At 35.8% G+C, this 23,692-nt stretch overlaps 3 protein-coding genes across 4 annotated transcripts; all 3 read right to left on the reverse strand.

Annotated features, from left to right (window-relative positions):
* Positions 1-4,357: 4,357 nt before the first annotated feature.
* Positions 4,358-6,194, reverse strand: LOC132033768 (large ribosomal subunit protein eL30-like). Its single transcript, XM_059423834.1, has 4 exons — positions 6,037-6,194; positions 5,857-5,958; positions 4,730-4,798; positions 4,358-4,624 (listed from the first exon to the last, which is right to left on the reverse strand). Exons 1-4 carry the CDS (start codon positions 6,164-6,166, stop codon positions 4,584-4,586), a joined length of 342 nt encoding a protein of 113 aa, XP_059279817.1. The 5' UTR covers positions 6,167-6,194; the 3' UTR covers positions 4,358-4,583.
* Positions 6,195-7,429: 1,235 nt separating this feature from the next.
* Positions 7,430-14,662, reverse strand: LOC132033769 (uncharacterized). 2 transcript variants are annotated; one of them, XM_059423835.1, is made up of 6 exons: positions 14,368-14,662; positions 9,776-11,185; positions 9,388-9,681; positions 8,595-8,786; positions 8,351-8,502; positions 7,430-8,238 (listed from the first exon to the last, which is right to left on the reverse strand). In XM_059423835.1, exons 2-6 carry the CDS (start codon positions 11,148-11,150, stop codon positions 7,780-7,782), a joined length of 2,472 nt encoding a protein of 823 aa, XP_059279818.1. In that variant the 5' UTR covers positions 11,151-11,185; positions 14,368-14,662; the 3' UTR covers positions 7,430-7,779. The 2 variants fall into 2 exon arrangements, with proteins under 2 accessions (XP_059279818.1, XP_059279819.1); XM_059423836.1 differs by lacking the exon at positions 14,368-14,662 and adding an exon at positions 11,924-12,088.
* A 2,431-nt stretch (positions 14,663-17,093) lies between these two features.
* On the reverse strand, positions 17,094-21,735 carry LOC132033770 (uncharacterized). The gene is made up of 6 exons (XM_059423837.1): positions 21,572-21,735; positions 19,879-21,134; positions 19,475-19,783; positions 18,653-18,844; positions 18,414-18,565; positions 17,094-18,020 (listed from the first exon to the last, which is right to left on the reverse strand). The coding sequence occupies exons 1-6, from the start codon at positions 21,598-21,600 to the stop codon at positions 17,523-17,525; spliced, it is 2,436 nt and encodes an 811-aa protein (XP_059279820.1). The 5' UTR covers positions 21,601-21,735; the 3' UTR covers positions 17,094-17,522.
* Between the last annotated feature and the right edge of the window lie 1,957 nt (positions 21,736-23,692).

A 23,692-nucleotide genomic window follows, 5' to 3' on the forward strand; every position in this document is an offset into this window, starting at 1 on the left:
ACAACAGGAAAACTGTTCCAGAAAAGAAAATGATCATTATAGTAATGTATTGTTATAGAGAATAGTTGTTATAGAGGACACTACTAGAAACAGAGGTTTTTTCCCCCAACATTCAGTGGGAATTTGTGTTATAAAACATGATTTTCCCATCTCATTCTCACTGAGCAGCTCACTGGGAAAATGCATGGTGGGAAACAAATTTTCGTTGAAACGTTGAGAACCTTTCTAATTTGTTTCGTGTCAAAACACTACTATTTAGATTTTTTCACCGTCATTCAGTGGCAAATAGCCATTGAATATTTTGCAGTTAGAAGTTAAAGGTTTTTAAGTAGTGGGATAACTGTTATAGAGATGTCTGACTATGTTTAAAAAAAAAAGAATTATTTACATATATAATAGACAGCTAAAGTTTTAAAATGCTGCAAAACAAATATTAATTCGAGACAAAAAATTAAGTTTTACAATTTCTTAATTCGATCTCAAATTCAACCCCATGTACACACAATGATAAAAAGAATTGTCAAAAACCTGCAGAGCTACTGAATATCTGATGCTCTGAAAGGTTTTAGTCGTGCACGCATAGATGGAAACTTCAAAATCACTATTATTCTGAAGGAAATGGAAAATATAGATTTGTTTGTATATATTTCTCAGAGAGCGTGTAACATCATGAAATTACCCTTTTAATTTAATTGTTGAAAATATAATAGGGAAAAACATTATATTTTGAGAGGAGAATAGATAGAAAGTATGTTGAAACGAAGTAAAATGAAAAGGGTAAATAATAGTATTAAGAGTTTAAATAATGTATGTCAGTATCGATATAGTTACATACTATGGCATGTAATAAAAATATATTTACTAAATAATTTCGTCATTCTTTGATTACGATATTATAAACCCCATTTGTAATCTCAATTTAACTTATTCACAGACAACACAACCCCTTATGTCAGTCTTTAATTTAATTAATCCTAACACACATTTCAGCTGATCAACTCGACAGCTTTTCTTTTCCTTTTTTTTGGTTTCTTCAGGAACGTTCTTTATACTGAATTAATCATAAGCAAATAATCATTAGGGGCTAATTGCTTTTTAAAAGAGTATTAGTTCCATGATTTGATAGAGTGATGTTTGATGAAAGCCAATAGACGAGTTACGCGAACAACACATTCACACGATTAATTATTAACTAAGAAAAGCTTATACAATCAATCCTTTTTATAACAGTTCGCTTGTTTGATTTTCCTTTTATTGTTATAGCAAAATAATGTTATAGAAAACATATAATATAACATAATATGAAAAATTGGTTCCAACGAAAATTTGGCCGTAATAATGAAATGTTGTTATAAAGAAGGGTGGTTATAGCTAGAGAGGTCTGACTGTCAAGAGGGTAGCTAGCATGTTCATTACGGATTCAAATGGAACAAATAACTTTAGTTTATTCAAATCTTGTACTCCTCTTTATCTTGAAAATTCATTCAATATGTATATAATATTAATTTAGAATTCAATAACTGTAAAAAATCAGAATTCAAACCTATAAACTTTAAATTCTAACGTTGGCTCGGTTGACTGTATTACTCCAATTCTAGATGAGGTAATATCTTGGAAAAGTTTTCTAGTCATACTCTTGAACGGATTATCTGGCACTAAACTTGGAAAAGAGGATTATCTAATCTAATTTATTTTATTTTATTTTTTGAATCGTAGCAAATTTGTACTAATAATTTGACAAAAGTGCAAATTCCAAGCCCGTCAAAATCTATGACGAGATCCCAACGTCATCAACAAAGATCATCTCCAAGAGAAGCCAAATAAAGCTCTTATATTATTCTTAATTCTAATCCCAACACATTTCAGCTGAACTCCAGAACATTCTTTTCTTTTTTGGGGGGGTCTCTTAAGAAAGGCTTTTTATAACTAAATTAATCATAAGCAAACAATCATTAGGGGCTCAATAAAGAAAAAATATTAATTCCATGAGCTGCTGGAGTGATATTTCAACAAAAGTACAAATTACATAAGGTGATGATAGCTAATTGATTAATAGAAGAGTTACGTAAACAACAAATTCACGGTAGTAATTAAGAAAAGCTATAATATTACTCCAATTCTGGGGGAGGTAATATTTATCTTTCAAAAGTTGTCTAATCAGAGACTTGAACTGATTGTCTGGCACTAAACTTTGGAAGAAATTCAATCATGGACACAGTACTATTGACCTTTCTCTTCTTCTTTTTCTTTTAGCTTTTTTAAAATGAATTCTAATAGCGCCCTTAATCTTTTGGTGTTGGCATATGACTGGAGTACTCACTTCAACATTTGCATAAAAAATAATACTCCAATGAGCAATATTTTTTCTGGTCGTTCCAGAATATTCAGATACTTAGAATCATTTTCATATTAACTATAGTTTATGTAGTCTTTTACTATTGACATTTTTGTTATAAATTAATACTATAGTTTATGTAGTCTTTTACTATTGAATAACTAAGTCACAATCAAACTTTTGAGACTAATGAAACAATAGAAAGAAAGAAAAAAATTATTGAGTAAAATGGGATTGAAAGAAAGGGTATAGAAGAAAGCTAAAGGAAATAATAAGGTATAGAATTCCAAATCTTGTAAGATTGTCTTGAATAAGAATTAGAGATAAGGGTAAAAAACACACCTCAATTATCACTTTTTTTTTAATTTCATATCTAAACTATTATAAGGTTGAGAAAACTATCTAAACTATCACTATTTAGTTTACAAAACATACCTGAACTAAATGTATGAACTCACTCTCCAAAAGGCAAGTGAAGCTGAAATTTTCTCAAAAAAATTGTCCACATGGCATAAATAATGCTATGGTGGCACCTACACGGAAATTAAAAAATAATATTTTTTTATAAAAAAAAAACTACATTATTTCTTTTTAAAAAATCAACATTTTTGTTAAAAAATAAAATCTGGATTTAAAAAAAAATGAAAAAAAAATAATTTTTGTAAAAAAATATCAAAAAATTTAGAAAATCAGAAAAAAAAATGATTTAAAAAATGGAAAAGTTGATATTTAAAAAAAAAATGTGAAAACTAAATAATTATTTTTTCTTATTTTTTTTTTAAATAACTTTTCCATTTTTTAAACTTTTTTTTTATTTTCTATAATTTTTGATATTTTTTTACAATAAGTTTGTTTTTTAAAACAAATAGTTTTTTTTTAATTTCCATATAGGTGCCATTGTGACATTATTTATCCACATGGACAACACTTGGCAACATTTTTATATAAAATGGAGAGTGTAGATCACATACCATTCAAGAATATTTTGAGGTGTGTTTTGCAAGCTAGATAGTGATAGTTTAGGTATTCAACCTTTTGATAGTTTAGGTATGAAACTAAAAAAAAAGTGATAGTTGGGGTGTGTTTTTGACTCTTTATCTCTAAGAATTACTTTAAGGGAATGTCATACATTCACTCTTCTTTGCAAGCAAGGATAATTTCTCCTTCACATGCACCATATCTTAAATTTCTTTTTGGAACTTTTAGATAAACCCTTTATTTCATTTTGCTTGTTCCTTAAGAGAAATGACGGATGTATTATTTTCCAAATCCAGAAAAAATATAGAAAGCTAAACTATTGCTAGTTCTTTAGTCCCAACATCCACCCCCACCCCTTCTTCCTACTTCCAGAAAGCCCAGCGATAATATGTGGCCCATCCTGCCTGCCTAAGTGTTGAACTTCTGAAATTGCACACTACACTTGGATTGGGCTAAAGTAAGTCCCACTTAAATTCAACACTGGGCTTCCTTGGGTTGTTTGTTTGTTCTCCCTAACCCCACACATAAACATATTATACATTGGAACCCAGTTTTATCAACTTGAATACTACCAACCGATGATACTACTCGACGCAGGAATAGCACAGCAGATATTTTCAAGATCTCTGCTGCTAGACGTATTGCACCCCTGAAAAGGTCCGGGGGTTACGGTCATGAAATATTTTGAGGACCCTAAAATGCTTTAAGTCAAAAGATTTTGAAGGTTTCGACCATGGACAAAGATGTTAGTACCTCTTGGTTCTACGTATGGTTGGCTTGGAATTGGAATCTTTCACTCAATCCAATGTTTCTACAGGGGAAGAGTTCACAGAAACTATATTGATATATAATGGCTGACTGACAATTTTCAAATGTTTGTTATGCTTTAAGCAATCAGCGATGGACAAAGATTCCAAAAAGCACAAAAGAGATTGAAGGTTTCGACATTTGAACTATGACAGTTGGTCAGATATATGAACAACACAAGCAGATGTAGTTAACAAGAAGAAAACCTAGTGGGACTCATTCAGAAATGCAAAATAGTAAAGGGAAATTGATCTATGAATAAATCATAATGTACTTGGCCTCAAAACTTCTCGAGAAATGATAAACCAACAAAACTAGATAATACCAAAATCCTCCATGATCTTGGTATAACTCCGAAGTACAAGAATAAAAAGATAGTACAGATTCTCTCAACATAAGTAAAATTGATTGGCGCAGCCCGGGTAAAATAGTTTCTAGAGGATTACTACTAGATCACCAACTCTTAGTGATCTCCAGGCAGAGACTTGATAATGTCTGAATCACCTGAAACATCGTCATTTCCACAAGTCAGTCAAACTGAATGCTTCCGTTTACTACTCACAATAAGATTTTACAGAAATGCAATGAATAATCTCAAATATACTTTACCTGGGTCAATGATGCTGAGGCATGACACACGGTGAAACTTCCCACATGCTGTTCCAAGATCAACATTGTCTAAACAGGGCAAAAGAATACATATATAAGTTATGAAAATACTTGTTTTAGTCGAAGAACAAAGTCATAGAAGGTTCCTCCAAAAATTTCTAACAGACCAAAATAGGATCTTCAATATCCTGACCGAGTTATATCTTCGCACATCCATCCAAAAGAAGGGGAAAAAAAATACAGCACAAGGGACTTAGCATCAGGCAAACAGCCATAAATTAAAGAAATGACACTGAAATGCAATACATCCTCAAATACTTGTTTTAGTCGAAGAACGAAGTCATAGAAGCTTCGTCCAAAAATTTCTAACAGGCCAAATTAGAATCTTCAATATACTGATAGAGTTATATCTTCGCACATCCATCCAAAAGAAGGGGGGAAAAAAAATACAGCAATGGGACTTAGCATCAGGCAAACAGCCATAAATTAAGGAAATGACACTGCAATGCAATACATCCTCAAACAAAAATATGTTGGGAATGACTTTTAGTCTAATTACTCGCATTATGTTTAATAATTAACAAACTACTGACTAATAAAGTCCAGAACCCCTAGCCCACCAACATTACGTTGCAGATAAATTAACAAGCATAACTAAGTAACTTCTTCTTTTTTAAGAGGTGGAGTATTATTACCTAAGTTTCATTTTGGCAAAATAAAATACAAGGACAGGCAAACCTTTCTATTTCAATTGAAAGAATAAGTTGATTGAAAAGCCTATAGTCTTGAAAATGTCACAAAGATGAAATTTCAGTGACTAGCCATTTACTGTTCTCATCTTCTACAATCCTTCAAAACTAAAAATACATAATTTTAAACAAGATCCCCTACACAATCAGTTACTAAAGAGGGCTAAGCACCTCCACTTGACCTATGTTGGACATAAACCAATGAGTAGATGGGATTAAGTCTAGTACCCCCCATTTAAACATATTAACGAATAGGGAAGGCCATGACCATTTGAACAAATTTATAACATATCAAGTAGAAACACAAAAAGGGATACATTTGAATAGTAAGCATGTACAAAATCAATGCTAAAAAGAATGGATGAAAAAGCAACATACTGCCATTGAAATGGTGAACACCAACTTTAGCAAGCATAGCATAGTACTCAATCTCAGATTTCCTCAAAGGTGGGCAGTTGTTTGATATCAATATCAACTTCCCTGCAAATCCCCATCCAAATTTATTAGACCCAAATAAAAAAGAAGTAGCATTAATAGAGAAAGAAGTAAGGAAGGTACCTTTGGAGGTCCTGAGAGTCTTGAGAACAGTCTTGTAACCAAGAGTGTATTTTCCACTCTTCATTACAAGTGCCAACCTGTTGTTGATACTCTCATGGGTCTTCTTTGATTTCTTCCCAACACTAGCCATTCTTCTCAAACTAAGGGGAAAAGGGGAAAGGGAAAGGGAAAGGGAAGGAGGAGGTATACCTTTGTTACTAGTTATAAGAGATTAGGGTTTTTCCTATGGGCCGCCTTTTGTCTTTGTTTGTCTGGTCACGTGTATAGCACCTGATTTCTGAGGATCCTGAAAGGTTCAAGTAGAACGAAGATTACTTATGCCTTATTTGTTTTTATTATTATTAAAATTAAAATGTTCTCAATATTAAGATCTAATGTATGGAGTATTAAATAATTCAGATGATTTATTTTTTCAATATCAGAACAAATAAAATTTAATTTTAGTTAAGAATTACTACTAATTAATTTAAAATGTTAATTAATCTAATATTATATCAATAAAATATTTTTTTTAAAAAAATTATATGGTGGCGGTGGTGGAAATGGCTAGTGGTAGTGGTTGAGAGTGATAGTTGAAATGGATAAATAGTGGTGGTTAATGGTGGTGTCGTAAGGGAGATGACTGATAATGATAATTGGTGATATATAGTGGTGGTTTGACGATGGTCATTATAGGTAGTAATTGGTAGTTCTTGTTGTAATGGTGGTTGTGGTGATGATTGTATGTAAATGGTGGCTAGTAATGGTTACAGCTGATTGTGGTGATGATGGTCTTGACGAAAGATGGTGGTTGTGCGTACTAAGCGGTGATAGTTGATAATTGTAAGTTATGGCCATGTTTAGCGATGAAAAAGTTTGATCATCTCTTACACAGACCTCCAGATGCAGGTTAATAGATATGAAATCTCGTTGATTGCAATTGTGGAAAAAAAATGGTGGTTGTGGTGATGGTGGTTGATGATTATGGTGATGAACTGCTGATGGTCTTGACTAAGGATGGTGTTTGTGCGTAGTAAGCAAGGATAGTTGATAATTTTAAGTAATGAGATAATTGTAAGTAATGACCATGTTTAGTGATGAAAAAGTTTGATCATGTCTTACACATACCTCCAGATGCAGGTTAGTGGTTACTAGATATGAAATCTTGTTGATTGCAATGACATAAATTAACCAAACTATTGATGAGTGGCATAAATGAGTCAATTCCAATAATTCGATGGCATATTTAAGCCTTTTTTTTTTTTTTTTTTAATAAGACCTGAAAACAAGAAGAAACTTGTAATCCATGATCAACGTGTTATCTTCCTTGACTCAGAATTTTAATCTCAAGTAAAAAACAAACTGGTGGTAAATGACATTTACAGCTTGGGCACATTGATATCACTACATAATAGATCTCATAACAACTCGGATCATTAATATTTAAATAGTTCTCCAGGAATCTGGATAAAGAAAGAAATCAAGACTCACGCAGATTCGTCATAATCTGCACATTTAGAAGTCTCGTCAACCCAAAGGAAAATACAGTTGAGACTTGCACCTTGCAACAACCAAAGCTGCAAGCATTAACAAAACAAACCGAAAAAAGAAAAGAAAGGAAGGTCTCAACGAGCCTCAAGAAACTTGCTACTCGCCTACAAATTAGACTGCAACTTCTTTAGGCGGGCAAACTTGCAGTTTTCAGCATTACACTAAAATACCACTCTACAATCCATCTAACATGCCCTTTATTCACTTCAATCTCTAGTGCTTAGCATTTCCCCTAATGGCAAGCTTTTTAGCAACTTCTTCATCTGTCAATGGTAAATAATAGATACGGGGAGTGGCTTTGGTCTTTCTGAAGAGATCATCCAAAGTTACAATAGGGGGATCATTTTTATCAGCAACAGGTGAAGGAAGCATCTCTTTTGTTGGAGGAGCACTAGGAGGAGCAGGTGCTGGCTGGCGTGCGAGTGGATGTTCTGACTCAGCTTGCTGTTTGCGACCCTGCTGCTGGGCAGGTGGTGTTTGAACAGAAGATGAAGCTGGAGGCACAGCAGGACTGGCATTTTTCGGTGGAGAAGCAGGTTCGCGACCCTCTACCTTGGTTTGCACCTGTTGGGGATCAACAAAATCTGCAACCAGGAGACGACCTCCATTTGGTGGCCATTGGAGATTGTAAACAGCGTTTCGGGTCTCTATGGCTTCTTCTACCGAAGAATACTGTAAAGAGAATATTCATCAATTTAGTACCCTGAGCCGCTTATGAAACACCATATAATGTAGTACCCTGAGCCGCTACGGAAAGAAAAAAGCAGGGGGGGCAAGGTTCTACCGTGACATAGCAATGGGTCTTTATCTGGTCCATCCAGAAACTGCAGACTTCACCTGTTCTTCCAAGGAGCTCTTGCACAGCTTTCAATGTAAAAGGCCGCAAGAAGTTCTCAATTTTGAGAGAATTAGTGGCTGTTTTGGAAGACTTTGGTACTGGAATATTAACAGAACATTAGAACCAATTATTCTTGTGCCACTACTCTTGCATCTGAAACACATGCATTACCAAGAAAACAAGTACTCACCAATCCGCTCCTTAGGTGCATCCCCACCAACTGTAGAGTTAGTCCGACCAAGGATGGGTTTGACAGGGGTGGTCTGAACAACATTCTTTGATAAAGCAATACTTGAATTTTGTGGTTCAGCAGTCTTCAAACTCTCAGTGTTCCATCTACGCTGCCTTTTAGCAGGCTCTTTACTCCCACCTACTGCTTCATCTACAAAGAATCCACAAGAAGTCAAAAATCTTATGAAACCAAAATATAGAACAAGAAAATAATAGATCATATTCTTGTTCATTCCCATTTTTGCTAGACTTGTCCAAAGTTAATGTAATACAGAGAGCTTCATATCCCACGTTGCAAGAAGAATCCAATATCTGCCATTGGTGTTAGAGATTTCATTATACAAACAAACGCTCTAGTAAGCACAACTTTAGCTACTTTCCAGTTCTGTGCTTTAACTTTAATAGTTGCAAAGTAGGCATTTGTGTGGCCATATTCTAGTAAAATATGTCGCCGAATCAAAGGTAAGAATGTTCACAACTAAAAACAAACTGATACACATACTTACAATCTGGACTTTACCATCTAAAAATTCACAAAAGTTTCTCATGAAATCAATTAAGAAAATACATAAGCAACGAACGGCAAACTCTTGATCTTTTTTTATTGATAAGCAAGCAACAAATCCTAATAATAAGATTGTAACAGTAAAAAGAAAAAGTAATCAACAAAGATGTGCTTGGGATAAAATAGAGAATTTATCGGCCAAAAAGGAGGAAGGAAAGAGAGATAATTAAAGAAAAGACATGAGTACCTTGAAACTTCCTCTTCTCTGACAAATCAGGAGACTTATCTTTAGTTTCTTGAGACTCAACCTTCTCAGAAGGAATGTCTAGCTGCATTGCATCAGAAGAACCACTCAGTCGAACTTTGGGCTCTTCTGTCATTACCGTAATAGGCTCTTCTGTCTTATCATTCTCCTTAGAAATATGATCAAAATCCACATGCTTTGTCTCTAGTACATCCTCCTCCATGGAATCATCAGACTGATCCAAGTTTATCTTTTCCATATTCTCACCATCCCCTAGATCGGTTATCTTGCTAAAATCTGCAAGCACAGACACAACACACTGAAAATCTGGAAAAACCGGTCTCATGAAAGAAGAGAACAGTCATTTTTAGAGAAGGAAGTGTTTCCTTACCTTTTCTATCATCACCGGAAGCAGCAAGACCATGTTTATCTTCAGCAGATCCCTCAATGTTCTTAGGTGACAAACTAGGCTCAACAACATCACCTAAAGTTCTAGCATTGTCAAACTGTATATCGGTTTGCTCACTATTATTCGAAGTCTTACTCTCCAAACCATGCTCTACCTTGGCAACGTCAACAGAAACCTGATCTGCATTGTCATTTTTCATGCTAAATTTCACATCTGAAGATTTGTCATCATCAGTTTCTCCAACAAGACCCTGCATCTCATGTGGCATCTGATCATCCAATGGATGAGAGCTGCCAACATCTGATAGGTCTTTGCTGGATGACTGCAGCTCCATCTCTTGCCTAACAACTTCAGTTTCTAATTTGACATTATCAGCATTCAAATTATCATTTAAATCTTTATTTTCATTAATGGGCAAAGTATCAGTAGAAAATGAGTCAGATTTTACTTGAGACCCTAAATTAGGGTTCACCTCATATACCTGAGTGGCTGGATTTGACATATCTGGCTCAGCATCCATGCCTGAGGGTTTCAGACCCTCATTATCTAACTTAATGCTGGATGTTACTGGGGTTACCTCCACATCATTTTCTTGTCTCATAAGGTTGTCCTCAAGCACTCCCTCAGAAGATGAAATTTTCATATCCTCAGAGTCCTGTCCAGTACAGCTGCCTGGAATAGAAACATCCTGAACTCCAGATACCCCATCAACAACATAATTATCCTGAGAAGAATCAATAACCTTGTGTTCCTTATCAGGTTTGTCTTCAATAAATTGATCAGTAGACGCAATCTTATTTATAACACTAGTGCTATGGACAGGTGCCTCTGAATGTCTTGATTCTCCAGCAGCAGCATCAGTACCTCCAGTTGCAACCTCATCCAACACTTTGTTCTGCTCTATTTCAACAAGACAATTCTTGGTGCTGGCCCTAGTATCATCACCATCAATATCATTAACTTCATCTTGGTGATGCTTCTGAACATTATCAACCAATTTAGCAGGGCTACTATTTGGTTGAGTGTCTTCAAGACCACAGGCAGAATCAGTAATATGATCGGAACCCTTAGTAACTTCACTTTGGGGGTGATCCAGAACCTCATCGACCAATTTAACAGGATCAGGCTCTGGTTCAGTATCTTCAAGACCATTTGCAGGATCAATGTCACGATCATCATCCTTACTCTCTTCAACCTCAGCAGCTTCCATTTCTTTGCATATATCTTCATTTAATCGCCTAACCAGATCATCCTTCAACCCTTTTGTTGTTAAGTTCCTCCTCTTAAGCTCTTCCCTTAATTCTGCTACTTTCCATTTATTAATTGGACGATTATCAAGCACAGGGTAATCCGACATCTTAGCCACCAAGTGAAAAATTCACTTTGACAAACCTGAAAATCGCATAGATATATAAAACCTGAAAAAGAGCCTGAACGGAGCTCAACATACAGAAAAGACAAAATAATTGCATCCAGATCTTTTCCTCTCATTTTTTCCTTTAGCAAAGATGAGTACAGTCTCACGGTTCACCTCTATCGAAATTTGAACTATACAAGACAGGTTTCAAATACATACATACTTGTAGTGGAAGACTTTATTTGTTGTGTTTTCTCTTTTCTTTTATTTCTTTTTTTTTTTTTTTGTGAAAATCAAAATGTATTCACATATTGCACACCAAGCCGGTGTTAAAATTATTTGATAGGTGTTTGGACATTATTTGGTTAAAGTTGAAAAAGAGTATTTGATGTTGAAGTTGGAAAAGAGTATTTGGAAGTTAAAGTTGTATTTGAATATGAATTTCTCCTGGAATACAGGATAGAAATGAAAGATTGGTGAGTAAAAGCCATTATTTAACTTGAAATACTCTTCAACAAGTTTTTCAATATCTAAACAAGATCTCAAATACTGATGGCCAAAAGAAACCTAATATAGTATTTGCAAATAGTATTAAATGGCCAAAACATAGTTCACGAAATAAGGTATATACTCTTGGTAATCGAAAAATACATATGGAACACTAAGAATCTTCTTATTGCTAACATCTTGTCAATAATTAGAAACAATCTTAAATTCAGCTAATTCCCCCAGTATCCAAAAGACAACCTGTTACTCAATGGTTATTTCCTCACCTTGCCGGTCTTCTGTATCTTCCAGCTATGTAATTGCTTCAGGCGCTAGCACTGCCCCTGTTCTAGGGAACACCTAAATGACGGCAAAACGCAAATACTACAGCCCATAGCAATAAGACAACTCTATAATGCAACAGAAAGTGGTTCCGATCTTCATCATACTCTCTGCACATGAACACCACCTCATCATTATCATCTCCTTCTCTCAAATTTTCAAATGTATGAGTTGCTTCACATGCTATATACGAAGTGAAAATGCAACTTTCTTTGGCGTCTTTGCATTCTCTTTCCTACTAACACCTCTTCAATTACATAGACTGTAAAATACGTAGGCTGCTAAAGAGCACAACTACACTCTCAACATGTCCCCTAGATAGGCCAAGTCCAAGTCCACAAATCGACCAGATACTGTAAGTATTTACATGCATCACAAATGAAGAGAGTTTCCAGCCAATCTAACTACCCTAGAACAACTTCGTTTCTCCTTAAAGGCTTAAACCATGTACCTCATTCTAAAAGACCACCAGTCTATTGGTGAAATTGCATCGGCAGCCAAAAGATGCAAAGTTTTAGCTATTTAGCAATTCCCTAAAAGATTTTCCAGTCATAATTTTCTGTTACCCTCCTCTTACAGTTCTTCTATGGATTTCTATCCCTCCCACATATCAATCACAGCTTATCAAGAACACATCTATTCATAAAGGATTGTCAGTGAAATACTCTTTTCCAGTTAGTCAGTCTATGGACTTCTCTACTCTTTCGTATATGTCTCAATCTCTTAAGAGCCCTTCATAGAGTTTTTACTTGATAATCATAATGGCTGCTACAATACACTTAAAAACGATGCTGGTGTACTCTTTCGTACATGTCTCAATCCTTAAAGAGTTCTTGTTCAATCACAATTTATAATTATCAGTTAGAAATTAGCCTTAGGGCATGTTAAGACATAAAAGATTTTGCTTTTTTCAACTTTTCTTATAGAACTGTTTGGTTACAAATTGTAGTCAATTTCTCACTCCAACTTGAAGTTGCTGGCTCTAACCACTTTTCAAGTAAAAAATAATATTTCCCACACAAAACTTCAACATTTGTTCAAATGGCATGCATATCCAAACACCATTTCGTTTTCCAAATGCCCTTTCTCAACTTAACTTCAACAATTACCAAATTAATGTCCACATGCCTACAAAATCATCAAATTCATAACACCATCTCAGGCAGATTTGAAACCCGCAATAAATAAAACAACCTTCAAAGATCTGGTCCTGACTCCTCTGTATAGTCAAAATTTCATGTCAGACATCATTGGCCATGTCTAACCTATGTCTTCCTAATACTTTGACACCTTATTTTTAAACACTCAGATGGTGATCCCCTATCAGCCACGTAAAGGCAGAGCCAAAATTTAAGTTTTATGGGTTCTAATTTTAGGATAGTGATATCACAGGCTAGTAACTGGGTTCTGAATTTCATTTTGTACGTATTAATTAAATTTTTTCATACAAATACAAGCTTTGAACTAAGGCTACTGGGTCCGACCCAACCCATATGTCGGCTTCTAGCTCCGCCCTCACAACCACGACCTACATCCTCAGATTTATCTTTCCATTCTTACACAAAATTAGGACCACCCCATGTCATGAGATTTAAACTTGACATGCATAGATAAAACCAATGTACTTCCAAAGAAGTTTTTTTATAACAGCAAAAGACTCCTATCAAACATTGAAGCTAATGCATGCCCGAACCTCACAAAAAATATAGAAGCTACTAAATTTTTGCCTTTTGTGATATGTTATAATTGCTTTTTTTTTTTTTTTTTTTTATCATTTTCTATAGTGTCTTATTTGTTGTATGTGGTTTTATGCTAGTCATCAGCAAGTTTCAATATTATATTCTGCTGCGATCCTCATATTGAAACATCAATACAAGCTCTTCTCATGCAGAGTGTAAAGTGTTATTTCATGCCTACATGGATGGTAATCTAATATTTTGGACTAAGAAGAAAGAAGAAGCAATATAAGGTTTAATCAGTCAACTAGCATTGGTACTTACTGAACAAATGCACTCAAGAAATGGAAATCCAACACAATACGTAACCGTCTTGCGAAAACGACTACCTAGTGGAACTTAAAACAATTAAAAAAAAAAAAAAGATATTGTCTTACTAGTGCTATGAACAAAAGAAACCATAATGCCAAGCACAAGTCCACCATTAGGTCGGCAGATCTCAGTTTTCCAAACAAAAAATTGCAAAAAAAAAAACAGTAGCTTTAATTTTAAAACTCAAATATATTAACCCCCCGTGTCTTTCTTGCTTCCTGTTTTAGCCCAAATGCAAAACTTTACACTAAAAAATAAAAAAATAAAAAAATAAAAAAAAAAAAAAAAAAACTTTGAAAATTGAAAATCAAATTCAAATAATTAATGAAATGGGTACTTACCACTGCAAATAGGGCAGTAAAGACGGTAACTTTTCGACCAATAAGATGGTGTAAACCCTAATTCCAAAATAGAAACCCTAATCTCAAAGCAAAAAAACACACAATGGTTAGAACAGAAACAAATTAGATATATAAATCGTAAACAAGAATAAAGTAACCCCAAAATAATAATGATCTGTGAATAATATATGCGAATACACGTAATTTATGTAAAAATAAAACAAAACAATTTTTTTTTTTTTGGAAAAGATAATGGTTTTGTAAAATGCAAGTGGAGAAATTATATTGCTTGAGATGAAATTATTTTTAGAGGTTAAAGAGAATTTCTAGGGTTTTATTAGGGATAAGATTGTTAACCTTTCTATGTGCCAATGGACGAATCGGGTTTTTCGGGTCCTCATACACACCTTATACTCTCTGAATTGCATAAATAGCCATTTTTGGTACCATTATTTAATTCATAGCCCAAGTTTTTTTTACTCCCTTTTGTCTCAAATTATTTGTCGTGATTACTAAAAATAGTTATCTCAAATTAATTATTATTTTAAAATTTCGGGGTACAAATAATTATTTTTCTCATTTTACCCTTAATAGAATTTTGTCATTAATGTTGATGACACATAAATGGAGTAAACATTTAATGAAAAAAAATTATAACTTAGACATAAATAAGGGTAAAATTGGTCAAATATACCTTCTTAATTGATATTTTTTAAAGGGAAAAGGGTCAAAAATATCCCTCTACTTTGGAAAAAGGGCTAAAAATATCCTCCGAACTTATTTTGGGTCAAAAATACCCCTCCCCTCCTTAAAGTTTTCAAATATACCCCTATCTTGACGGAAATTATTTCAAAATAACGAAATCATTTTTTAAATCCCTCTATCATTTAAACTGACCCAACTAAATAATAACACATAATATCCCCTTATTCCCCCAATACGTAGTTTGAAGTTTGAGGGAATTAGGAATAACAAGGATCTTACGAGTTATTATTTAGTCGGGCTCGGGTTTAAACAATGGAGCCGATTTAAAAAATAATTTTGAGTTATTTTGGGGGATAATTTCCGTCAAGACAGGGATATATTTAAAAACTTTAAGGATGAGAGGGATATTTTTGACCCAAAATAAGTTCGGAGGATATTTTTAGCCCTTTTTCCAAAGTAGAAGGGTATTTTTGACCTTTTCCCTTTTTTAAAGGGGGCGTACAACAAAAAATTGACAAATAATTTGAGATGGAGGGAGTATATTTTTATAAATTTGGTTATTTTGGAAACCATTTCAAGCATATGGGACTGAAGTTGCAAAATTTTGCATATTAAGTTCATTTTTTTGTGCGGATTGCCCTTCAAAAGCACTGGTCTTTAATTTTTGCCCCTCAAATTTGAAATATTTAGTTTTTGGCCTTTGACTAAAAACCATGGGTTCCGGGTTCGAACCCCCGTTCAGAGACCTACGGGTTCCGGGGTCGAACTCCCGCTCAGACAAAAATAAAAAATAAAAATTCACAAGGCAGAGGTTTTTAGATTCGCTCCATCGGGCGTAGTTTGCTTTATGCCTGAAGGCAAACTCTAGCAGAGTTTACAGGCAAACTATGTCTGATGGCTTGCAAAACTATGCCTGAGTCCTAACTTTGGCTTTCAAAACTATGCTCGGCGCCTAATTTTCGCTTGCGAACTACTTCGAGGCTCAACTATGGCTTGCAAAACCTCGCTCGCAAGCCGAGTTTGCGTACAACGGCTTACTCGCCCGATCAACTTGCAAAAACTTCGCCCGAGGCCTAACTTTGGCTTGCAAAACTATGCTTCGAGGCAAACCGCCCGGCAGCAGCAGAGTGATGGCTTGCATTCAAAACTCGCTGGTAGAGTTTTGCATTCAAAACTCGCCGCCCGCAGCAGTTTGTAGCAAACTATGCTCGATGGCTTGCAAAGTTGCGCCGAATGCTCCTAACTTTGACTTGCAAAACTCTGCCTGCATTTTGCATTCAAAATTCTGCCTGAGGCCTAACTTTGCTACAAAACTCTGTCTTGTGATTTTATTTTATTTTTTACTAAGACGGGGTTCGAACCCCAAACGTCATGGTATTAGGCGAAGGGCAAAAATTAAAACCACCCCAAAATAAGGACATTCCTGCTAATTGCCCTATGAAGTTTAGCAAAGGTTATCACGCCTAAAGTTTGACATGCCAAGGCCAAACTTCAAAATTATGCGTCTGAATTTTAGATATATATATCGCAATCGACAATAGTTTTTTCTGAATTTTGAACTACCAATCTTCATCTCTAGTAATGTTTCCAAACTTTTCAAATAACGTTCATGTAACTTAAACTCACTTTTCATATTCAAAGTCCAAGATATGTTTCTTCAAACTTATAAAAATAGCGATTTTCAAATGGTGCATTGGTTTTCTTTCCATTTTGCCTTTTTAACATTGAAGATATGATTCTTCTTAGTTTTTAGCTACTTTGACATCTGATTATTTACTCTGTGGTTCATAAATTTCGAAGGTGCCTTTACTGTAGTGTAAGCTTGATTCAGAAACCAATTTGTTGTATCCCAAACTAATGTGAGAAACCTATTTTTTGGAGAACTCATGGTTTTTCTGATTTCTTCCAAATAAGTTCGGTAATGAATATTTAGAGGAAATGATTCCAGTAAAATGGATAGTAAATATTCAAATAGACGAGCACAGACTAACTTAAAATTGAGGCTAGTTCTTGGAGTAATATTTCACAGGGGGGAAAGTTTTCTTTAGCTAAAAATTTTAGAAGGCCTGAAAACCCAAAAAGCAACTGGTTTCCATGATCAATGCGTTCTCTTCCTTTTCTTAAAATTTTACAGTCAAGAAGAAAACGAAGAGGTGGTAAATGGCATTTACAGCTTCGCCGCGTCGATATCACTCAACGATAGATCTCCATGTATCTGGATGAAGAGAAAAGTCAGACTCTCACACAGACTCTGCATAATCTGCACATTTTGATGTTTCTTCAACCCAAAGCAAAAATACAGTAGAGACTTCAACCTTGCAGCAACCATTAACAATACGAAAATAGAAAAGAAAGCAAGGTCTCAGTAAGCCTCAAGACTGCAATTTCTCTGTGAGGGCAAACTAGAAGTTATCAGCATTACATCAAAATACCACTCCATAATCCATTCACTAAAAGCTCTCGTGCTTATCATCTCCTCTACTGGCAAGCTTTTTAGCAACTTCCTCATCTGTCAGCGGTAAATAATAGATCCGGGGAGCAGCTTTGGTCTTTCTGAAGAGGTCATCCAAAGTAATAACCGGGGGATCATTTTTATCAGCAATAGGTGGAGCTAGCCTCTCTTTTATTGGTGGCGCAGTAGGAGGAACAGGTGGTGGCTGGCATGTGAGTGGAGGAGCAGGTGGTGGCTGGCGAGTGAGTGAATGTTCCAACTCAACCTGCTGTTTGCGACCCTGCTGCCAAGGAGGTAGTGCTTGAAGAGAGGATGAGGCTGGAGGCACTGCAGGACCGGGATTTGTCGCTGGAGAAGCAGTCTCCCGTCCATCTATCTTGATTTTCACCTGCTGGGGATCAACAAAATCTGCAACCAGGGGACGACCTCCTTTTGGTGGCCATTGGAGGTTGTAAACAGCATTTCGGGTCTCTATGGCTTCCCCTACTGAAGAATACTGTAAAGAGAAAATATTCATCAATTTAGTAACCTGAGCCACCAAGGAAGCAAAGTAAGACACTTTTCTAACAAGTTCAAGAGAGCATTGCCAAGAAGCCAAGGCAAGGCTTGCAAGGCATTGCTATTTGGTTATGAATCTCTGAAAGGCAATGATGCACATTCACATTATATGACAAATTGATCAGAGGGCCATAGGCCAACTGGCGCAGCATCAAGGTTTCAAATCATGCCCCCACCCCAATGACAACTGTCCCCAACCCTGTCCTTTCCTAAGAGTAGCCAGCCAATTAGGCTACTTGCTTCCTTGCAAATAAAATTTAAGATAGAGAAACTCGATGACCATATGGTCGGAGAGGAGCATGAAATGCAGCAGGAGAGAGCAAGATTGTACCGTGACATAACAATGGGTCTTTATGTGGTCCATCCAGAAACTGCAGACTTCACCAGTTCTGGCAAGGAGCTCTTGCACAGCTTTCAGCGTAAAAGGCCGCAAGAAGTTCTCAATTTTGAGAGAATTAGTGGCTATTTTGGAAGATTTTGGTACTGGAAAATCAACAGAACAAAGAAACCAATTATTCTTATGCCGCTGTTGTAAAACTCATGCAATTTACCAAGAAAACAAATACTCACCAAGGCGCTCCTTGGGTGCATCCTCACCAACTGTAGAGTCAGTCCTGCCAAGGATAGGCTTGACAAGGGTGGTCTGAACCAAGTTCTCTGATAATGCAATACTTGAATTTTGTGGCTCAGCAGTCCTCAAACTGTCAGTCTTCCACCTGCGCTGCCTTTTTGCAGGCTCATTACTCCCACCTCCTACTTCATCTACAAAGAATCCACCAAGAAGTCAAAATCTTATAAAACCAAATTATGAACAAGAAAAGAATAGATCATATTCTTGTTAATTCCATTATCGCTAAACCTATCCAAAGTGAATGTAATGAAGAGGGCTTCATATCCAATATTGCAAGAAGAATCCAATATCTGCTGCTGTTGTTAGAAATTTCAATACAAAAACACTCTAATAAGCACAACTTTAGCTGCATACAAGTTGTGAGCTTTAACTTTCACAACGGAATCTTGTGCAATTGTGTGGTAATTTATAGATCATAACACCATAATACATGTGGCCTGATCAGAAGATTGAGCATTCATAAGCAAAACAAACTAATAAACAACATACTAAAAATACAGCTTTTAACATCTAAAAGTACACAGAAGTTCTACTATTTAAAGCTTCATCAAATCAATTAAAAGAATATATAAGCAACAAACATATATATATATATATATATATATAAAGCAACAAATCATAATAATAGACTAGTAACAGTGAAGAGAAAAGGCTATCAATAAACATGTGCAGAAGTTCTGCAGCAGAACAGGAGGGGAAAGAGAGAATTTATCAAGAAAAAGGGAGGGAAAGAGAGAGAATTAAAGATAAGACATGAGTACCTTGAAACTTTCTCTTCTCTGACAAAAAATCAGGAAACCTATCTTTAGTTTCTTGAGGAGACTCAACCTTCTCAGAAGGATTGTCTTGCTGCATTGAACTAGAAGAATCATTTCGTAGAACTTTGGGCTCTTCTGTCATTTCTGTAATAGGCTCTTCAGTCTTATCATTCTCCTTCTTAGAAATATGATCAAAATCCACATGCTTTGTCTCTACTACATCCTCCTCCATGGAATCATCAGCTGAAGATTGATCCAAGTTTATCTTTTCCATATTCTCACCATCCACTACATCAGATATCTTGCTCAAAACTGCATGCACAGACACAACACACATAAGATCTGGAAGAACCAGCCTTAGGAAGGAAGAGAACGGTAATTTTCATTGGAAGGGGGTGTTGCCATACCTTTTCCATCATCCCTGGAAGCAACAACACAATGTTTATCTTCAGCAGATGCCTCAAGTTTCTTGGGTGACAAACTAGGCTCTACAACATCACCTAAAGTTCTAGCTTTTTCAAACTGTACATCTTGTTGCTCACTATTACTTGAAGTGTTACTTTCCACACCATGCTCTAGCTTGGTAACAGCAACAGAAACCTGATCTGCATTGGCATTTTTCATGCTAAATTTCACCTCAGAAGATTTCTCATCATCAGTTTCTCCAACAAGACCCAGCATCTCATGTGGCATCTGATCATCCAATGGATGAACGCTACCAACACCTGACAGGTCTTTGCTGGATGACTGCAGCTCCATCTCTTGCCTAAAAACTTCAGTTACTAATTTAACACTATCAGCATTCAAATTATCATTTAAATCTTTATTTTCATTAATGGGCAATGTATCAGTAGAAAATGAGTCAGATTTTACTTGAGACCCTAAATCAGGGTTGACCTCATATACCTGAGTGTCTGGATTGGAAATATCAGACTCAGCATTCATGCCTGAGAGTTTCAGACCCTCATTCTCCAACTTAATGCTATTATTTCCCAAGGCTTCCTTGGATGGTAGTGGGGTTACCTCCACATCATTTTCTTGTCTCCTAAGGTTGTCCTCAAGCACTCCCTCAGAAGACGAAATTTTCATATCCTCAACGTCCTGTCCAGTGCTACTTCCCTGAATAGCAACATCCCTAACTCCAGATACCTCATCAACAACATCATTATTCTGAGAAGAATCAATAACCTCGTGTTTCTTATCAATTTTGTCTTCAACAAATTGATCAGCAGACGCAATCTCATTTATAACACTAGTGCTACCAATAGAAGCCTCTGAATGTTTTCTTCCTCCAGAAGCATCATCAGCACCTCCAGTTGCAACATCAACCAAGACTTTGGTGGCATCTTCAAGACCAGAGACAAAATCAGTATCAGTATCACGTATAAAACCCCCAGGAACTTGACGTTCGGACATCCTCAGACAATCATCAATAAATTCAACAACACCAGGGTCTGGTTCCCATTTAACAGGTTCAGCAGGTTCAAGACCATTTTCTTTGTGAATAGCGTCATTTAATCGCCTAACAAGATCATCCTTCAAACCTTTTGTCATTAAGTTCCTCCTCTTAAGCTCTTCCCTTAATTCTGGTACCTTCCATTTATTAATGGGAAGATTACCAAGCACAGGGTAATCCGACATCTTAGCCACCAACTGAAAAACACTTTAGCAAACCTGATAGTCAGATAGATATATAGAAACCAGAAAAGAAAAAGAAAATCTGAATGGAGCTCAAAATCTAGAAAAGACAAAATACTTCTATGCAGATCTTTTGCTCTTTTTTTTTCCTTTAGCAAAGATGAATACAGTTCTCGCCTCTATCGATTTAAACCACACATGACAAGTCCCAAATAAATGCATATTTCTAATGGACAAGACTTTCTTAATGGTGTGTTCTTTTTAAATAAAAATATATTCAAATAAAAATATAGTCATATATTGCACACCAAGCCGTTGTTAAAACTATTTAATAGGTGTTTGGACAATATCTGGTTGAAATTGAAAAGAGCACCTGATGTTGAAATTCGAAAAGAGTATTTGAAAGTTGAAGTTATGTTTGGACATGAATTTCATTTGGAATAAAAATTAAATATTTAGTACCCACAAGGGTGGCTCAGTTGGTTGAGCATGGGGCTTTCATAATGGAGGTCTCAAGTTCAAAACCCCCTGCCTACGACAGTAGGGGATTTGCCTTCTGGGTCGAGCTCGTCGCACCGGGCTTGCCTAGTGCGGGTTACCTCTCCTGTGTGGTTTGCGAGCTATTGCACGGGAGGCCGGGTTTACCCTGTGCGCACCCGAAGGGTAGCGGCTGCGGGTTCCCATGTCATCAAAAAAAAAAAATTAAATATTTAGTGGAAGACATTATTTCACTTGAAAAAACTCTTCAACAAGTTTTTCAATATTTTACCAAGATTTCAAATACCAACGGGCCAACCCATTATTTGTAAATACCGATCTTCAGTAATTGCAAAGAAAGAAATTCTACATATGGCCAAAAGTGACCTAATAGGATATAGTTCACTGCCCTGCAACATTCAACTATGTTGTCCTTCCAACTCTTAATAGAAAAAAGTGTACTCTCTTTAACCCAAAAGTACAATCTTAAACTTATCTCGTTCCCCTTTTTTTTTAAAAGGCAATCCAGTTACTCAATGCTTACTTCCTCACCCTGCGGATCTTCTGTATTTTCCAGCTCTGTAATTGCTTATGGCCCTAGCTCTGCCCCTATTCTAGTTAACGCAAAATGCTAGAGACCATAGCTCTAAGGCAACTCTAAATGCAACAGAGTATGGTTCCGATCTTCCTCATACTCCTTGCACATGAACAACACCTCACTGTTCTCCTTCTCTCAAATTTTCAAACGTAAGAGTCGGTTCAGATGCTATTTATAAAATGAAAATGCAACTTCTCTTTTTTTTTTCTTGATAAGGTAAATAATTTTATTGACAATTTGGGGGAAACCCCATATACAAGCCATATACCAAAAGAAGAGAACCTACATCAAAATATGGTTCTCAACAAAAGAGATCCAATCCTCTATTGCAACTTCTCTTGGCGTCTTTGTGTTCTCTTTAGTCTTTAGTACGAATCAGGTGCAAAAATAAAACACCTCTTCAATTACATAGCTCCAAAATATTTAACAGCTAAACAGCACAACTATCTTCATCTCAACATGTCCTCTAGATTGGCCAAGTCAAAGTCCACATCAACAAATCCATGGATGCTGGAAAATTTTCCGTACATCACAAATGAAGAGGGATTCCAACATAACTACTCTAGATCCCATTTTCCTCCTTCAATCATGCACCTCACTATTGGTAAAAATGCATTGCGCAGCCAATAGAGAAAAAGCTTTAGCGATTGCAATTTCACTAAAAGATTTTACAGTTGTAATTTTCTGTTCCCCTCCTCATACCAGCTCTTCTATAGATTATTATCCCTCCCAAATGTCAACCACAGCTTATCAAGAATCTATCTATCACAAAGGATTGTCCAGGATATACTCTTTTCCTATTCATCAGTCCCACATTCCACAAAATTGTGCTATGCATTTCTCCCTATCATGCACTCACAACACATTTTAGATCAATGCTGGTGTACTCTTTAAAATATGTCTCAATCCGTTAAGAGTTCTTGTCGTAGAGTTTACATTGGATAAGCACAATGGCTGCTATAATATTTTTCTTTTTATTATTTTCTATTATGCATTATTTTTTTCATGCGGTTTTATGCTAGGGTCCCAGACCCCACCTGGTAAGATTATACTGGGTATGTTGTTATTGTTGTTCGGTTTTATGTTAGGGTGTGTTCGGTATGATTTTCCTATTATCTCATGTTCGGTTGATAAAAAATTTTGGAAAACAAACGACAACAACAACAAACGTACCCAGTGAAATCCCACAATGTGGGGGTCTAGGGAGGGTAAAGTGTACGCAGACCTTACTCCTATAATGTAGGGAGGCTGTTTCCGAAAGACCCTCGGCTCAAGAGAAAGCATCGCAAAAAGGTCAGATAAGGACAAGCAATTCATAGCATTATGAAAATGAAATAATGCAAGATCAAAGACCATGATAAACAATCTGGAAAAAGGAATAGATAAATAAAATACTCGAAGTACAAAAAATAATAGATAGTAGCAGAAAATCAAGGACAAGAAACTATAGCACAAAACTGAGAATACTAAGTAGAATGACGAAAATAATACTTATCCTAGTGGGAAGT

This window comes from Lycium ferocissimum, chromosome 10, assembly GCF_029784015.1.
Source record: "Lycium ferocissimum isolate CSIRO_LF1 chromosome 10, AGI_CSIRO_Lferr_CH_V1, whole genome shotgun sequence".
Classification (NCBI taxonomy): Eukaryota; Viridiplantae; Streptophyta; class Magnoliopsida; order Solanales; family Solanaceae; genus Lycium; species Lycium ferocissimum.

What these genes read in the sequence shown, in the direction of transcription:
- LOC132033768 (XM_059423834.1), bottom strand. Translation starts at nt 6,166, where the DNA reads ATGGCTAGTGTTGGGAAGAAATCAAAGAAGACCCATGAGAGTATCAAC. An exon ending in TGTTCACCATTTCAATGGCA is followed by an intron (nt 4,799 to 5,856) that starts GTATGTTGCTTT and finishes TGCCCTGTTTAG; the next exon opens with ACAATGTTGATCTTGGAACA. An exon ending in CCTCAGCATCATTGACCCAG is followed by an intron (nt 4,625 to 4,729) that starts GTAAAGTATATT and finishes ACGATGTTTCAG; the next exon opens with GTGATTCAGACATTATCAAG.
- LOC132033769 (XM_059423835.1), bottom strand. Translation starts at nt 11,150, where the DNA reads ATGTCGGATTACCCTGTGCTTGATAATCGTCCAATTAATAAATGGAAA. An exon ending in TTCCGGTGATGATAGAAAAG is followed by an intron (nt 9,682 to 9,775) that starts GTAAGGAAACAC and finishes CTGTGCTTGCAG; the next exon opens with ATTTTAGCAAGATAACCGAT. An exon ending in AGAGAAGAGGAAGTTTCAAG is followed by an intron (nt 8,787 to 9,387) that starts GTACTCATGTCT and finishes GATTCTTTGTAG; the next exon opens with ATGAAGCAGTAGGTGGGAGT.
- LOC132033770 (XM_059423837.1), bottom strand. Translation starts at nt 21,600, where the DNA reads ATGCTCAACCAACTGAGCCACCCTTGTGG. An exon ending in TTCCAGGGATGATGGAAAAG is followed by an intron (nt 19,784 to 19,878) that starts GTATGGCAACAC and finishes CTGTGCATGCAG; the next exon opens with TTTTGAGCAAGATATCTGAT. An exon ending in TGCACCCAAGGAGCGCCTTG is followed by an intron (nt 18,566 to 18,652) that starts GTGAGTATTTGT and finishes TTGATTTTCCAG; the next exon opens with TACCAAAATCTTCCAAAATA.